General features: G+C 57.5%; 1 protein-coding gene across 3 annotated transcripts in view; it reads left to right on the forward strand.

The window, feature by feature from the left end:
• Positions 1-6,190: 6,190 nt before the first annotated feature.
• The window catches only part of CHD5 (chromodomain helicase DNA binding protein 5), a 65,735-nt gene continuing 54,054 nt past the window's right edge, over positions 6,191-17,871 (forward strand). For all 3 annotated transcript variants that reach the window (XM_082469349.1, XM_082469350.1, XM_082469351.1), the window contains exons 1-2: positions 6,191-6,405; positions 16,557-16,684. In XM_082469349.1, the coding sequence (XP_082325475.1) occupies positions 6,327-6,405; positions 16,557-16,684 (207 nt within the window). In that variant the 5' untranslated portion in view covers positions 6,191-6,326. The remainder of the gene's footprint in view (positions 6,406-16,556; positions 16,685-17,871) is intronic.

Raw genomic sequence — 17,871 nt, forward strand, 5'->3', positions numbered from 1 at the left:
TGGTGGCTTTCCTTGTATCTCTGCAGTGTGGATTGAACAGAAAATTGGAAATCATAGTAAAAGGGCTTCACTTGGGCTGCCACTCACTTACTTGTAATTAAACTTTTTTTTCTGCTTGAAAATTTCAGTTCTTTTGGTAGAAGTACCAAAATGGATAAGTCTCCTTCAAGGGAACTGACTACTGTTTGACATTGAACAGGTGGATGAGGGCGTGGAGATGTGAGTTCAGTTAGTTACTATTTTACCCAAAAAGGGGTGGGTCAGTTTCATCTGGTGCTTTTCTCAAAGATTGAGGAGTACAAATGTGGGAACTCCTGATTCACTGAAAGCAGATCCAGTGACTTGTTTCTGAGGCTCTTTTTTTGGGAAAGTGGCAGTGTCGATAAAATGCAGGCTTCTGGGGCATTTTGTCTTTTCATTTTCTGATTACAAATTACTCTTGACTCACACGGTTACTATGTATGTTAATCCTTTTTCTTCCCATAGAAATAAAATGTGGTCCTGTTGCTTCGCATATTCTACTACCCCTCGGGAAAGGGTCAGGAGAGCGACTGTAAAAGTCGCAGGTGTTCAATTAAGGAGAGGTCTACAAAATACGAATTTGTAAATAATCATTGTTTCTACAAGTCTTTGTACCAGACTGTCACTTTGAACCCCACCAGGGGGAGCTGGAGATGAGGAATAGTGGAGCTTCCAAAGGTGGGTGTTGGTGAGGTTCCCTGGGGTCAAGATCAGAATCCCAGAGTTCTGGAGTCTTAACCACGGGGGCAGATGTGAAAGAGAGGGGCCTGGGAGACAGGGTGAAGAGAAGTGTTGAGATGCCCAGGGAGTAGTCCCCTTCACACCATTTAGGCCACGGCTGGGCTTAAAAGTCATTCTACAAACACATTAAGCAGGGCCAGACTGAAAGGGCTTCCCACGATATTGGGGGTTCTGTCCTATGTGTAGAGGCTAGAGATCTGTGAAAGGTCATTAATGAGATCATAAAGATGTGATTGTTGCTGACAATATCAAGAGTGACTTTGAGAAGAGACCCTGATGCCTTACGGTGCCCTCTAAAATTTAAATTTTACAGGAATATCTGCATTGTCTTAAGATTACGTTGTATCAAATTCATGTATTTCAAGAGCTTGCCTAGGGTGCCTTTCCACACCTGAAATTCTTGTGATCTTTCTAGTTGCATAGCTGGAAATTAAATGTTTTGAGTCGTACCTTGGCTCCAGTTTAACATTTGGTGCTCCTTGGGTTGAATTTAACATGTTGAGGCTTCGTAATTTCATTTGTGGTAAAGGCTCTAGCATTTTCTATTTCTATGCAAATTTCTTGAAGCAGAATTGTTTGCATGTTTCTCTGCCCTTGAGAAGGCAGTGTTTCTTTCAAATTTAACTGAGGCATCAGTTGCTCTTTGGTGCTGTCCATTACCATGATTATTAACTTTGTTAGCAAGTTTGTGACTTGGGTTTGCAAATTTTACTTGTTTGTTGCATTGATGTTCCCTTGTAGTAATTCTTAGTTCGGTTGTAAAAAATTTAGCCCTGGGCTGAAATTAGCATATAAGTTTTTTTGTTTTAAAAACTATTCCCAGAATTTAAAACTTGTAATAAAATTGAAACTTCTTGGTTTTTCTATGCCTTTTGAACTCTTGTATTTTGACTTTTGATCACATTTTATATTAAAGTGGCTAACACATGGCTACTATTATTGTACAAGGCTTTTTTTTTTTTTTTTTTAAAGGATTGGCATGTTAATTGGTTGTTTGTCCTCACTGATGAATTGCTGTACCAACAATGACCTTGGACTTCATTAAGTTTGAGAAGAACATATGTCTTTTATTCCCACTTTCTTCACCCTAGTTATGCCGCGGTGCCTCAGGTTCCGGAGTTGACTTATAACCGACCTCTCCGTGTAGAATTTCTTCAGACCCAGAGCGGGAGAATAACGTTGCAAACACATGACTTTTTCTGATGGATATGTGATGTGAACTTGAATTACATGACACCCATTATCCCAGCTGTGCCCGAGCCACAGTTTAGACCCATTTCACCTGCCTGATCAAGGCACAGGAAGAGACTGGGTCTTGGAGCGTTTCAAGCTGAGATTTAGGTGCATAAAGGCAGTGAAATAGGAGCTTGGTGCAGCCTTGTTTTCAGCTGACTCCAAATCCAGCATGGCCTCACCCTTGGCTGGGTCAACACCATCTCTCATCTGAGGTTTACATTTGTTGTTTTCCTTTCAAAAGCCCCTGCTACCCCCTTCTGTGGCTTTTTCAGTGGTGAAGGTGTGCTTTTTTGAGTAGTGCCATCCTCCTAGCATTTCGAGACGAGCCATGTGGTGAAATAGACCAGTGCTGGCTGGTAAGTGGTGCCTAGCACAGAGGTGTTTGGAAACATTGGTGTCACAGACGGGGGAAAGTGGGAGAGTTTGATCACATCAAATATATTTTAAGACGGTCAAAATTACAGAATGTTTTGGGGTATTTAGACCTCAGCCTTTTTAGGCGTCTCTTGGTTTCTTGGAAGGTGAGCAGGACCCCAGTAAGGTGATAATGGTCCCCTGGTCCATCACTGACACGCTCAGGGGAGCCTGGAAGCTGGCTCTCCTTCCTCTTGCTGCCTGGCCCTTCTGCTGACTTACCCCCAAACTTCACAAGGCTGTAAGCAGGGCCCTGTGCGGGCCCCTTCCTGTGAGGGGGGCACATCCCTAGGAGGTGGGTCCCTGACAAGAGACAACTACAGATTTGGGAGTACCAAGGGGACAGGCTTCTGCTTGGTAACCTTGGACAGAACCTATATATTATAAAAAATAGTTTGATTTTTTAAATGACTTTTTATTGGAGTATAGTTTATTTACAATGTTATGTTAGTTTCTGCTGTACAGCCACATGATTCAGTTATACCTATACATGTATCCACTTTTTTTAGATTCTTTTCCCACATAGGTCATTACAGAGCATTGAGTAGAGTTCCCTGTGCTATACAGTAGGTTCTTATTAGTTACCTATTTTATGTATAGTAGTGTGTCAATCCCAGTCTCCCAATTTATCCCCCCCCTTCCCTCTTTATCAGTTTTTTGTTTTTGTTTTTTTTTTTAATGTGGGATCTTCCCGGACCAGGGCTCGAACCCATGTCCCCTGCATTAGCAGGTGGATTCTTAACCACTGCACCACCAGGGAAGCCCCCCCCTTCCCTCTTGGTAACCATAAGTTTGTGTTCTACATCTGTGACTTTATTTCTGTTTTGTAAAGTTCATTTGTACCATTTTTTTAGATTCCACATATAAGCGATATCATATGATATTTGTCTGTCTGACTGACTTCCCTCAGTATGACAATCTCTAGGTCCGTTCTAAAATATTTTGACTTTATTTATTTTTGGCTGTGTTGGGTCTTTGTTGCTGCGTGCGGGCTTTCTCTAGTTGCGTTGAACGGGAGCTACTCTTCGTTGCGGTGCGGAGGCTTCTCATTGCGGTGGCTTCTATTGTTGCAGAGCACGGGCTCTAGGCGGGCTTCAGTAGTTGTGGCACGTGGGCTCAGTAGTTGTGGCTTACGGGCTCTAGAGCGCAGGCTCAGTAGTTGTGGCGCACGGGCTTAGTTGCTCCACGGCATGTGGGATATTCCCAGACCAGGGCTTGAACCCATGTACCCTGCATTGGCAGGCAGATTCTTAACCACTGCGCCACCAGGGAAGCCCTAAAATATTTTGATTTTGAATTGTCACTGAGGTGTAATTACAAGCTTTGTGATCAGCAAATCCGAGAATCATGTCTCGTGAAACTGTTACCTTAATGACAGGCTTCCTCTTGGAACTGCAGAGTTTATCGAATTTTCACCTTTTGGGGCTTGTTTTTTTTTTGGGCGCTTGTTTTTAACAGCAGTCATTTTTGGCGCATTGTTATTAAAATGCATATTTAATAGTTTAACAGTAATCAACGCTCTCCTTTAAATATTACTAGAGATTTCTAGGCAAAAATCCATTTGTTTCTGCCCTTCCAGTTTCTGTTTTGCTTTGCTTTTGGTCATTAAGTAATGTTACCTAGCTGCAGCCATCGCAAGAACAAGGACGGGGAGAGGATTATGAGTGATGAACATCTCGACTCTAATTTGCCAAATTAAGCAGTTGGAACTGTTCTTCGTTGAATGATGTCTGACTTAACCTCACCTTGGGAGCTGGAGCCAAGGTTAATGGTGCGTGTGTGGTGGGCTCTCTGGTGATGGGAAATGCTGTAGGTCACAGTTTCTCTGAAGTGGGACAGGGGACCTGTGGAAGTGTCCTGAACTCATTCCACCATGTGGGAGGGGTTGGGGGCAGGGCTGGGGACTGGGGTGGGCAGTTTGGTGGCGCTTAGGGTCTTTTCCTGGTTAACATTCAGGAAGACAGGAGGTCTGGAAAGAGGAAGGCAGCCTTGCCAGGGAAAATGCAGGCCTGCTAAAGCCTCAGTGGTTGAGGTTCCCTCAGCTACATGCCCAGGAGGTGAAATACAGCTTCAGGCCAGGAGGATCCCTTGCTTTCTTAGTCCGCTTCCCTGCTGCCCTTCCCTTGGCCCTCGCAGGCCACCTGCTCGGGGCAGATTCAACATCTCTCCGAATGTGGTTTAAAGGTGATCCAGGAGATGGGATTCCCAGCGCCCTGCACTTTTTCTGGGAGGCTGGACAGAACTGTTCTCTCCCAGGCATGACTGAAGAGGAGCTTTGGTTTGGGGCTTGCTGATAATTTCATTAGGTCAGAAGGGGGAGGAAGAATGTGCTGCATATTTTTCCAGCTTTCCCCATGCCATCCATCACCTTCAGGTCACAGCTTGGGCTCACTGTGGAGTGGGTTGTGGCCACCTCCCCAAGAGGTCTTGCACTAGGGGCCCTTGCCAAGCACCCACAACTCTCCTGGTTCCTCAGAGTCCCCAGGAAGGAAGAGCCCTGCTGGTGATGCCAGTGGCTCGGGTACTGGTGAAACAGGTGAATGCCCACCTGGATGGAGCGGGTACTCAGCCAATACCAGAGGGGGGGGGTGCCAGAGAGGAAACCTCCCCCTGGCTGCTTTGGGCTTCCCAAGTCAGGTAGATCTTGAGGGTCCTTGGCGTGACTGGGTCTCCACTGGCTTCCCCCAAACGTGTCTGGCCCCAGGCAGTGAGGTGAGGGTGCCCTCCCTTTCCGGGCTCTTCTAGGGTTAGAAAGCCCGCCCCTGAAACTTCTGCGTTCTTAGAGTAGCTTGAAGACTTGCTGCAGCCGAGACTGGTGGTGCTTATTTAAAATTCTAGTCTTGCTCCCGAGGGCTTTGGCCTCCATCTTCACCTTTAACAACCGAGGGCTGGCAGCGCGGTTCCTTCCCGCTCCGCGCGGGAGTTTTGGGCACAAAGAACGCAGGGCCGCATCACCCCCGGGGGTCTGGATGTGTTTAAAGCGGACCCCGCCTGGAGGGGCGTTTTGGAAGTGGGCACGTGGGCGGTGGGAGCGGGGCGCGATGGCGTGAGGGAGGAGCCAGCCTGTACAGATTTTTCTGGAGGAATCCGACCCACCGTCTCCAGAGCGGCCCTTCCCCAAGTGCGGAACGCATTTTTCTTCGCATCCTCTTTGGAAAGGGGATTAGAAGCGTGTTGCGGCCGGTGCGGGGCGACCAGGGTCTCGGCGCGTGTGAGCGGAGTACGGGAGCTCGCTGCCCGCTGCCCCGGGGACCCCGCCTCCGCGCCCTTGGGGACACTTCCCGGGCGGGGGCGGCAGCGGCATTGGGCCCTGCCGGGGGTGCGCGGGCCGGCGTTTCCCCGCCTCCCACCGGGCCCGGCCCACCCAAGTCCCAGCTGCCAGCTCGGCCGTCGGGTCCCCGGGCGTGTGGTCGCCTCGACGGCTCCCCCTGCCGGAGCGCCCTGTCCCCACCCCGCACCCAGAGTCTCAGGACTAGTCCCCCCAACTTGTTCTCTGCTGTTAACTAGTCGCGCTGCCGGAACGATGGGATGGGGTTGCCACAGCAACCAGACTGGACGTCACAATCCGGGCATGTGTGCCGCCCCCCCCGCCCCCCCCGTCCCCCGTCCCCCCGCCTTGCTGCCGTGCCGCCGGCGCTGCCGCCGCCACCTCGGTCGGCTGCGGGACTCAGGCTGCGGGGTGCGGTGGGCGGAGCAGCCCGGGCTTTGCGGGGAGCGGGGCGAAGGCGGCCGAGAGGAAGGGGGTCGAGACGGGGGGGTGGAGGTTTGGGGGGGTGGGGGGGCAGGCGGCCGCCATCTTCTCGCCGAGGCCGCCTCGCCCGCCGCGCGCGCCCGTCCGGCAGCGCACGGGTTAAGGCTGGCACCGCGCCCGGCGGGAGGGGGGGCGCCCACCTCCCCTCCCCCCCGCGCCGGGCATGCGGGGCCCGCTGGGCACCGAGGAGGAGCTGCCGCGGCTGTTCGCGGACGAGATGGAGAACGAGGACGAGATGTCAGGTGAGCGGGGCGCCGGCTGCGCCCGGGGCGGGCGGCGGGGGGCGAGGCGACCGGCGGGGCCCCGGGGCCGGACCTCGCGGGCGGCGCTGGCGGCGCGCGGGAGGGGGCGCCGGGCTGCGTTCCCGCCTTGCTGGCGCCGCGCGGCCAAGGGCGCGGGGCTGGGCGAGCGGCGGGGCGCGGCGCGCGGGCCGCCAAGGGCGGGTGCGATGGGGACCACCCTGGCCGCGGCGCGGGCGGGGGACCGCGGGGGGCCTGCGCCGGGCGCCCGAAGCGGGGAGGGGGCGCGGCGCCGCGGGGGTCAGCCCGCGTGCCCTTGAAGGGGGCGGGAATCGCGCTCGGCTGCTGGTGCCGCTCACTCGGCGCTCTCGCCCCGCGCCGCGCACCCCTGGCCTCGCGGGGACGGGCGGGGGCCAGCGGGACCAGATACCCGGACCCGGCCGATCTCGGCCTCAGGGTGGTCTGGGTGGGGCCCGGAGCGGGCGGAGGACGGGACGTACTAGGGGACAGGGCGAGCGCCCTGGCTGGGGCGGCTTCCCTCCGGGCCCACGAAAGCTCCGGGCTGAGGCGCGCGGGCTCGGACTCCCGCTCCCCTTCCGCGGCCGCCGGGTGCCGTGACTGCCGCTCCCAAGCACTTTGCCCGGGCCGCCGGCGTCTTCCTGGCGCGCCCTAGCGCCGGCCGGCGCCTCCAGCCCGCGGTCGCCCGGCTAGTGGCGTTCCCAGCCCACCCTGCTTTGGCTCCGGGCCTGACTCGCAGGGCCACCGCCCCTGCCCTTGCCACCCCTCTCCAGAATTCAACAGAAAGAGGGCTTGTGGGTCAGGGGTAGCCTTGCGGCATCATTCTTTTCTTAACTGCTCACCGTTTGTTTGGGACGTTTCTCCTCCTGGCACAGCTGGGCAGGGCCTCACCCTGTCAACCAGCCTTCCTCCTTCCCTTCTGGGGGACTCTGTCACATCGCAGCTTCCCCGCACCGAGTCATGGCCCCTGCTGGGCACCTGAGGGACTTGTGGGCGGTGCCGGAGCCCTCCCTGGCCCTGGAGTGGGCTGTCTGGCCCCAGGAGGGAGCATATGCCACAGATTGGCACCTTAACTCCTGTGTGCAGGAGGTGAGAAGGGGAGGACCCAGGGGCGGCAGCTCCTCGCTGCTCTGCCTCTCCTAGTGAGGGGCTTCCCACCAGGTGGCCATGCCCACTGGGGGGTCTCCTCCCCCCTCCCCACTTGTTTGCTTGCTTTAACAGGGTGACTGGGGCCTCACCCTGCCTTTCAGACAGTGCAGCCAAGTTTGCAAAGAGCCTGCTGGGGTGAGGGGAGTGGGGGTGAGGTGGCCACACATGGGTGGAGTTGCTTGGACAATAGTTGACTGTTACATGCTGGGGGGTCCAGAGAATTAGGCCCATTTCCCGGAAGGGAACACAGAGGCCTAGCACAGGCACTGAAACCCATGGCTGTTTTCTGCTCAGGAAGCTGGCTCCTTGGTAAGCTGGTCACTGGCTTCCTCAGTGAGTGGTGCTCGGGGCGTGGCCCTTTGTGGCACTGATGGGGCCAGTGGACAGCTGAATGTGCGTGAACAGGCTTATTTCTGGGACTTCACCAACCCCCTGCTGGGGTCCCCTGTCCCCCTTTCTCACGCATTCTGTCTCTCCCGGGTTGTGTCAGGGCTCGGAGGGTGGGGAGGCGAGGAGGCCAGGCAAGGTGCCCCCAGACTGGCGGGCACCCAGCTCGCTCCCCTTGGGCCTCGGTCCGAGTCACCTGCCCACCACCTTTCCTCCCTCCTGCTTGCGCCTGCCACTCCAGGGCAGGGCGTGGGGGGGGTGGGTGCTTGCCCCAGGGCCTCTAGGAAGGCCCCCAAAGTCCTGCAGAGCAGAGGCTGCAGCCTGTCCTTCAGCGAGGCCAGGGGCTCCCACCTCCAGAGCATGTCCTGAGCCTTCCCGAGCTGCCAGCTCCTCTCTGTGTCCCTGGTCCAAGCCACTGTCCCCTCCAGCTGGTCCCCTCTAGAGCCTCCTGACCAGTTCTCACCGACCATGCTCCGCTCAGCAGCCAGGGTCACCTTTGAAAACACAAATTGGACCCGGACCCCCACGGCTTGGGCTGACTGCAAAGTCCCTTTTCTATTCCACCCTCATCTCCAGCCCCACCTCCTTGTTCACACTCTGGCCTCCTTGATGCTTCTGGAACCCCCCAGGCTCCATCCTGCCCTGGGCATTGGCCGTGACCCCTTCCAGACCCAAGCTTTCCTCGGCTCACATCTGCCTCCTTCCTGCCGGTTAGGTCTCAGCTCCTGGCTCCAGCGTAGCCCCCACCCCTGTCATTCTCAGGCCCATTTTAATGCTTTATTTTCTTGGCAGTACTTCCCTGGAATATTATCGTCAGCTGACTTGTGTCCGTGGGCTCCCGCCTTGGGTGTGACTCCCGTGACCACCCACTGTGCCCGGCACCTGGCACTGTGGGCGCTAGAGAGAGGGTTGTGGTCTCAGTGTCTGAGGGCTGGGGGTCCCTGGGTCACCCTGGCCTTTGGACGTGATGACAGCCTCAGCCTAGGCCTCGTGTCTCTCCTGAAGTGTTGGCCGCCTGGCCCCCTACCCTCCACCGCGGCCTCTCTGCAGCCCTCCGCCTGAGCTCGTGGCCGTGGCCCACAGGGATGTAGGGCCGGCAGGTCCCCCAGGTGGCAGCTTGTGGATGGGGGAGCCGGCGTGCTGGGAGCTGCCACACTAAGTTTTCCATCTGCCGCGGCGGACTCAGTGCTTGTCAGGCCTACTGCCTTCACTCTGCCCATCCACCACCCCCCTCAGCAGGGTTCTTGTTGCCACCCGGGCTTTGGTCGGGCAGCTCTCTGGCGTTGAGGCGGGTGGTTGAGCCTGCTTGCGGGGGTGGGGGGAGGTGCCTGCCTCTCGGGCTCAGGGACCCCAGCTGCCAGGTTCTCCTGGGCGTTCAGAGGGCTAGTCCAAGAGAGGGCTCAAGGGTCAGGTGGCTCCGCCTCTGCGGCTTGTTTGTGGCCTGACCTTGGGCAAGCTACCCAGTCCCTCTGCCTCAGTCTCCCCACTTGTGGAATGGGCTGTGGTGCCAGCTACCTCATAGAGGACTTATTATGAGGACTGATGAGGCGGTGCACGTGGAACAAGTAGGTCACAGTGCCCGGCACGTAATAGGTGCCCAATAAAGTGTGGCTTATAATTAGCACCATCCAAGGGGAGCAGTTGGCCTGCCTTCCCCAAGGAAATGCTTCTGAGACATGCACCCTCAGCCAATAAGCTGGGGGGCTGGGAGCCTGGGCCAGAGGGGCTGGAGCGAGGGAGGGAGGAGGGGGCCTCAGCATCCCAGGTCTTTTCCCTGCCTTGTAGGCCCAGCCCTTCCTCAATCCCACACGGAGGGGTGGGTTTCCTAGAGCTGGTGAGCCCATCTTCTCTCCAGGCCAGACAGTGTGACCACTCTGGCACTTGACTGGCCCAGGTCCCCCTAGCCCATCTAGGCTTCTGTGAGCCCAGGGAGCAGGAGGGAGAGAGAGCCATGATTCCTGAAGGTCTGTGCCTTCTTAGTTTGCTCCCCCCACGTTGGGGAAATGTGGGTTTGGGGCATCAGGAGGCCTGATCATGTTTAATACTTTATGCTGAGAGGAGGGAGGTAAAGTGGTTAGCACACTTTGCCCAGTGGCTTGGCCTGTGGGATAGTCACCGCATTCTAAATTGATTTATCATTTCATCAGTTCATTCAATCACCCACCCACTTGTTAATCCACCCACCCATGTATCCACCCTCCCACCAGAACATCTACCCATCCAACCACAGAACCGACCAGGACACCCACCGTACACTGGCCAGCCGTCCTGCCCGTTCATCACCCATCCACTCCTTCCTTCCTTCCGTCCATCCATCCGTCCTTCCTTCCTTTCATCCATCCCTCCATTGACCCATCATCCATCCGTCCACCCATCCATTTATTTATCTGTCCATCCATCCATCCACCCATCCATTTATTTATCTGTCCATCCATCCATCCTTCCTTCCTTTCATCCATCCATCCACCCATCCATTTATTTATCTGTCCATCCATCCATCCACCCATCCATTTATTTATCTGTCCATCCATCCATCCACCCATCCATTTATTTATCTGTCCATCCATCCATCCATCCACCCATCCATTTATTTATCTGTCCAGTCCACCTTTCCTTCCTTCCTTCCTTCCTTCCTCTCTCCCTCCCTCCCTCCCTTCTTTCCTTTCTTCCTTCCATCCATCCATCTTAACCAGTCTCCATCCATCCATTTATTTATCTGTCCAGTCCATCCATCCATCCATCGGTCCATTCATCTATCTGTCCATCCATCCATCATCCATTTGTCTATCCATCCATCCACTCACCCACCCAGCATAGATTTCTTGCATGTCTTCTCTGAGCGAGTATTGAACACAGTACGCGGTGTCTGACTTTCTGGGGTTTTTGCAGGTAAAACTTTTGAGACTTCCTGCCTTATCTCTTTGGCTTGTCCTTATTTCCCTCTTCCTGTTCTTATTCTCACTCACTCTTTCCCCGTGTCTATCCCTTTGTCTGTCTGTCTCCAAGTCTGTCAGGCTGTCTTCCCCGAGTCCTTGCTTCTCTCTGTCTGTCTGGCTGTCCCTCTCTTTCCCTCTATTGTCCCCGTCCCCTCCCTCCTGGCCTCTCTTTCCTCCTTTTCCCCGTCAGTGCTCTGGGCCCCCAGCCTCCTCCATCCTCACTCTTTCTGGCCCCAGTCCCTTAGGGTAAAAGCCTCCCCTGTCCTCCGCCCCCCACCTGCCTGCCTGCCTGCCCGCGGTGCTCAGGACTGACGTTTTGTTTGATGAGATGCCAGTGAGGTGGTGTCTGGGTTTTGTTAAATGTCATAAATGAATTATTAATCCTCTCTTGGGCGGGAGTACTGCCCCCCCCAGCAATGTCAGTAGAGAGCTGTGGTGTGGGGGGCACTCCAAGGACTGATGGGAACGTTAGTCTTGGTGACCCCTCCTTGGCCAGCCCTAGGGTGGCCCTGAGAACCCCTGGCCCAGCAGTTCCCAAACGAGAGACCCCCCCCTCCCCCCGCCATCCACTCCTTCAGCCCCGGCCATCCTAACCCTCCTGAGGCCCTGGGACCCGCCTGCCACTGCCAAGCACTTAAACTGCATCTCACAGTTTCTAATTCATCACCCCGTGAGAAAGGCAGTCCTCAGCCCATTTATCTTTAAATTTTTATTTATTTATTTATTTATTTTTGGCCACGTCGCTCAGCCTGTGGGATGTTAGTTGCCCGACCAGGGATCGAACCTGCGCCCTCAGCAGTGAAAGCATGGAGTCTTGGCCACTGGACTGCCAGGGAATTCCCAATACTCGGCCCATTTTAAGAATGAGGAAGTGGGCTCAGTGGAGAAGGGATTGGGGGCCACCCCGCCAGGAAGGGGTGGTGGTTCGAAGCCTGCGCTCCCCTGTCCCTCCTCCTGGCCACCAGGTGGTCTTGTTTCCTGTTTGGGGGAACGGAAGGAGACCCTCTCCACAGGCTTCAGAGAGGATGGTGGACGTCGAGCTGGGTCCCCATCGCTGACAGATTTGCTCACCTTTCTGGACTCGGGTGATGGAACTCTTGATCCGGCTCCTGGCTGCACCTCCCCAAATCCGTCAGCCACCCCGAATCAGACGACCTACCTCTTCCTTCCACAGTCATGAGTTTTCTTTCGCTCGGATCACCTTGTGTTTGCTAAGTTCCCTGTCCCCAGAGGACAGGGGCAGGGGGTGGGCAGAGCATGGGGACTTGCGGTGGACTAGCCCTGACCCTCCCACCCGAGGGACCACAGGTGATCTTTCAGACCAGGGGCCGGCCTGAGTCACCTCAGTGTCCCCTGGGCGTGCCTGAGCTTGGCACATGGGCTATGCTGTTTAAATGCTTGTGAAGTAAACGTGGGGAAGGTCTGAATTCTGGGAGGGTCCTATACCTGGAGGGAGGGGCAGGCGCGGGACCACACCTGGTGGTGGGAGCCACCTGCCGGAGCTCCATCCTGGCTCTACCACCTGCCGGCTGTGAGACTCAGAAGTGGGCAAGCGATGAGATCCTCGGAGCCTGTTTCCTTGTCTGCAAATGGGGGTGATAATAGTACTGTCTCCCAGGGTTGCTGTGTGCAGTAGATGAATTCATATAAGTGAACATATGCTACCTGCTTCGAGCTTGGTGCAGGTGGTAGGTCCTTCCACTGTTATAAGGTGTTTCGCTAAGAAGGGTCCACCCCCCCTGCCTGGGCTGCAGCCTGCAGAGCAGCCTGGGGGTGCCGCAGGGCTAAGCCAGAGTGTGTGCGGGGAGCTGGTGAGGGGCTGGGGGAAAGCAGCAGAAGATGCAGGTGCCTCTCTTTGCCGTCCCCCCCCTTGTCCCCCCCCCCCCACCGTCTCATCTCTGAAGCAGTCTCCCCCGGCCCCGCCCCAGACCTGGGAGACAGATCAGGGCTAATGGGTCCTAATTATAGCCCATCTGGGGTCGATGGAGCCTCGGGCCCTGGAGGGGCAGGGCTGGTGCCGAGGGCACGGCCGCCTGGCCGGAAGGGCTGGGGGCAGCCGGGAGCTGGCAGACAAGGAGTCTTGAGGCCGCTCCTCCTCAGGACCCTCCCCCAGGGCGGGCGGGCTCCCACCTTACTGGTGGCTGGGTACCCTGAGGAGGCACAGGGCTGGGCTCTGGGAGGGGCCGATGGGCACTGGGAAGGACTGCTTGGCTGTGACTCTCCAGGTCTGGTTTTAGAAGAAGCTCAGGGCCGGTTGCAGAAGAGGGAGGAGGGGGCAGGGCTGAGTGGGAATCGTGGGGGTGTCGGGGAGCAGCGTCACAGGAGGTCAGCCCTGGGCGTCCTCAGGGCCACCAGAAGCCGTGTGGGGGGAGGAGGACGGGGGGTGGGCAGGGTGGGGTCCCCGTGGTCGTGTGCCAGCTCCGGAACGTCCCTGGAGGAGGGATTTAACCAGACAGATGGCCCTGGGCCGTGAGGTCTTCTGGGAATGGAGGAGGGGTCTGTCCAAGGGCAGAGGGCCTGAGGACTTCTCCTCCGAGCCCTGTCCTGGGCGTGGGTTAGGGCTAGAGGTGCCCCTACCTCCTTCCCAGGCAGGGTGGGGCGCAGCCCACGGGAGATCCCAGGCTTCCTTCTAGAACCTCCCGCGGCCTCCTGTGCATCCATTGTCTGTGCTGCTGGCCGGTCAGTCTGTGACCGTGTGCTGGGCTGGCCTCCCCAGTCTGGGGACTGCCCTGCTGAGGGGACAGGGGACGTGGGGAGGTGGCAGGAGGCGGGAGAGAGAGGCCCCCTCCCGATTGCATCAGCTGGGCCCGTTACATAACCGTGCTGGGCACGGCCAGGGTGCGGGGGCGGCTCTCCCAGGCGGTCTCTCTGTGGCTCCGGGGGAGATGGAGGCCGGTGGGAGAGTGGGCAGGCGTGGACGGGCGTCACGTCGCCAGCTGCCTCCCCACCAACCATGTCACTGTCTCCCAGAGCCCTCCACTCCAGGATGACTCCGGGGGTCCCTATGAACGTTTCCAGCTGGCCCCGAAATCCTTGCCTCTCCCATGCCAGGGCTCAGGGGACAGGACGGGGTCGGCTCCTGCTGCCCTAGCCTGGCTCCCCTCAAAGCCTGCCCACATTAAACCCAGCTTTGGGCCTGCCCTCACTGCCCGCCCCGGGGGCCGTAGCCCTGGCCAGGGCCACAGCAGCTGTGCCCTCCACGTGGTCCTGTCCTCAGCACTGCCCCTGTCTGCCAGTCAGGACCGCTGAGCTGGCTTCCCGGGGATGGCCGGCACTCAGGCCACCCTCATGTCACCTGCACGGCAGCTCCCTCACCTGCCTGGAGTTGGTCTCTCTCCATGTCTGTGTTTGCCTGGCAGGATGGGGAGGGGACTGAGACTTGGGCATGCCCTGTCCCCGTGGACTCCTGGGGGGGCCGTACAAGACAGGGCTGGCACTTGCTTCCTGGGGGGCAGGGCCACAGGCCCCCGGCAGCCCTGGAGGAGGGCCCTGGAGCAGAGGGGCGCTGAGACGGTGGTGCAGCCCCCGCCTTCCCTGGGTAGGGGGGTGGTACGTGTGGGAACTGGCCCTCCAGGTGTGGGGGGGAGGGGCATTCACTGGGCCACCAGCGTCACCAGCGCCCTCTAGCTGCACCCAGAGTGTGGTGATGGGCGCCTTCCCCCTCCCCGGCAGGGTCCCAGGCCCTGGGGTGGACCCCTCTGGAGGATGGGCGGATGTTGGAGCGCCCAGGGTGTGTCGACGTGTCCAAGCATCTGTGGGTCTGACGCGTTCAACAGCCAGGATGTTTTACTCTAAAAGTTTTAGACTTCCTGGGCGGGGTTGGGGGCCTATCATTTAAACCCGATTCAGTGAGGACACTGCCCATTTCCCATATGAAAGTCCCCTGCGTGGCCCTGGGACTTTCTGCCCTTCTAAGGGTCTCCCAGGGTGGCAGCCCCACAGTGGGGTCCCGCTCGAGGCAGACCCCAGACCGAGACTCCCTGTCATGTCCCCCCACCCCCATGGCGCTTCTCCCTGCCCTTCACTCCCGCCCCCCCCCCGCCCCCCCCCGTGCACATGGGCAGTGAGGGGTGTGGGATGGGGGATAAGCCGCTGGTGTGGAGGCTGGCTGGCTTGTGGGCCCCTTTTGTGGACTCTTTGGAGGTTGCACCGGTGCCTTCTGGAAGCTTCCTTCATCCCGGGCAGACAGATGCATAGCTCTAGTCTGGGTGGTTTGTTCTTGCGGTGTCTTTTTGCTGCCGTTTGCCCCCAAGAGGGCCCTCCCGCTCTCCGCACCCCCAGCCCTGGGGCCCACGTCCGGTCCCAGGAACCCAGGGCTCGTGCCCTTTCTCACCCCTGACTTCCTGGGTGGGAGTTAGGCCCCAGCCACAGGCTCCCTTTGGGGGCAGCAAGAAGCACGTAGCCTGCAGCTTCTTCTAAGATGCCCACGTGACACACCCGCCTGCTCCCCCCAGCCTTTCCAATGCGTGAAGGAATGAGGATTCAGGAAAGGCGGGCATCCTCATTTCTAGGGTTTCCTAGAAAACCCACCTCTCTGTGGACCGTCACATCGTCCCGAGCGCCCAGCGGAGTGTGTTTGGCATCCTGCCTTGTGTGTCCGGGTACCTGTGATGGGGAGTGGGCCTGGGCAGGTGCGGATGGGGACCAGGCAGGGGAGGCAGTGTGGTCCTTGAATCCCCATTAAGGGGAGCCCTGGCATCCTCCGTGCTGGTCTCTCCTCCAAGCTCCCGGGCACTTGGTCCAAGGCACCAAGTGGTCCTAGGGTGATGTGACCTGTATGTCCCTGTCATCCTGCACTCACAGGCTGTCTCCTGGCCATGCCGTGGCCCTCTGGAGGGCAGAGGTGGGCCTCGACCCCTCCCTGGGCCAGCTGGAGATGGCTTTGTGACTCCGTGGGGCTGCTTTCTCCCTGGGGAGCCATGTCCACAAGGCCTCTTACTTGGTCATTTGTTGTTTGTTTTTATTTTTAAAATCTATTTTATTTTATTTATTTATTTTTGGCTGCGTTGGGTCTTCGTTGCTGCGGCGTGGGCTTTTCTCTAGTTGTGGTGAGCGGGGGCCACTCTTCATTGCGGTGCGCGGGCTTCTCATCTAGGTGGCTTCTCTTGTTGCGGAGCATGGGCTCTAGGCGCGCGGGCTTCAGTAGTTGTGGCTCGTGGGCTCTAGAGCGCAGGCTCAGTAGCTGTGGCGCACAGGCTTAGTTGCTCCGCGGCGTGTGAGATCTTCCCAGACCAAGGCTCGAATCCGTGCCCCCTGCATTGGCAGGTGGATTCTTAACCACTGCGCCACCAGGGAAGCCCTGGTCATTTGTTTTTGCTTCAGTTTCCCAAGCATTGTCACAGCAGGGTAGGTGGTTATTGTTCCATTTTACAGGTTGAGAGGAGGAGAGGCCCAGAGAGGTGGGGTGATGTGACACAGCCCAAGGGGCTGGGGTTCCACTTGGCAGGTCTGGGGGTGACTTTGAGGGGTTGGGGCAGGGGAACTAGGCGGAGAAGGTGGGGAGGGGTGGGGATGGGCTGGGGAGGGCAGGGTGGCCGTTACCCGGCACAGTTGGGTGGCAGAGGAACTGACTGTCCCAGCGGGCCCTGCCTCTCACTCTGTGTCCCTGGGGGTCTCCCTGAAGGAAGCAGTGGAGTAACCCCCTCCCACTTCTGATTCTTCCAGAAGAAGAAGATGGTGGCCTTGAAGTCTTCGATGACTTTTTCCCCGAGGAGCCTGTGAGCCTTCCCAAGAAGAAGAAGTCCAAGAAGCTCAAGGAGAACAGGTGCAAAGGGAAGAGGAAGAAGAAAGAGGTGAGTGGAGTCGGGGCTGTGCTGGGGTCTCAGCTGCTCCTCCTGGGCCTGCAGAGAAAGACCTGGGCTCCCAGGACCATCTGGCGGAGGGCTGCCTCCAGAGAGCTGAGCCTGAGTGAGAAACACCAAAACCAGTGTCCCCACAGACACCTGCCCCGAGATGTATCTCAAGTGTCCTGTCCTTTTTTGGCCGCATAGCGCGGCTTGCGGGATCTTAGTTCCCTGACCAGGGATTGAACCCTGGCCACGGCAGTGAGAGTATGGAGTCCTACCCACTGGACAACCAGGGAATTCCCAAGTGTACTTTTTTATTTTTGGCTGCGTTGGCTCTTCCTTGCTGCGTGCGTGCTTTCTCTAGTTGCGGCGAGCGGGGGCTACTCTTCGTTGTGGTGTGTGGGCTTCTCACTGCGGTGGCTTCTCCTGTTGCAGAGCACGGGCTCTAGGTGCGCGGGCTTCAGTAGTTGTGGCTCGCGGGCTCTAGAGCGCAGGCTCAGTAGTTGTGGTGCACGGGCTTAGTTGCTCCGCGGCATGTGGGATCTTCCTGGACCAGGGCTCGAAGCCGTGTCCCCTGCATTGGCAGGCGGATTCTTAACCACTGCGCCACCAGGGAAGTCTCTACTGTCTTCTTAAACAGGGTGTTCTGGGGTGTTTATTCTTTTCCCCTTGGTGGCTGTTCTGGGCCGTGACAACATGGGGTCCCCGGTGCTCCCACCCCTTCACTGAAGGGCCCTTATTCCCGCTTGCATCTGTGTCTGCTGCCTCTGTGCTCTTGGTGGTGCCTTCTGCTACCCCCTACGTATCTGCTTCCTGGCAGCCGTCTGTCCCTCTAGTCTGCTGCTTCCAACCTGTTGTGAGTTGGAATCCTGGTGAACAAGATACAAATGGGAGAAGAGTAAGGAGACCCCGGTGAGGGATGGGTCTCCTATGAGTAACTCGTGTGAGCATTTCTAGAATGCCCCACGCGGACTCACTTCATCCTCAACATCAACCTTGGGAGTCAGGGGCAGGGATGATTATCACCGCCCGACAGAGGGAGAAACCGGGGCTGCCTTGTAGCTTAAAGCCCTCGGCACTTGGAGGAGATGGTCATATGGCAACGTGGGGACTCCCGTCTCCCACCTCGTGAGAGCTGCCACCTCTCCTCGGCGTCACTCGATCCTCTTGGTGGCTTTATGGGGAGGGGCTGG

Source organism: Balaenoptera physalus (genome assembly GCF_965194825.1).
Source record: "Balaenoptera physalus genome assembly, chromosome: 1".
Taxonomy (NCBI): Eukaryota; Metazoa; Chordata; class Mammalia; order Artiodactyla; family Balaenopteridae; genus Balaenoptera; species Balaenoptera physalus.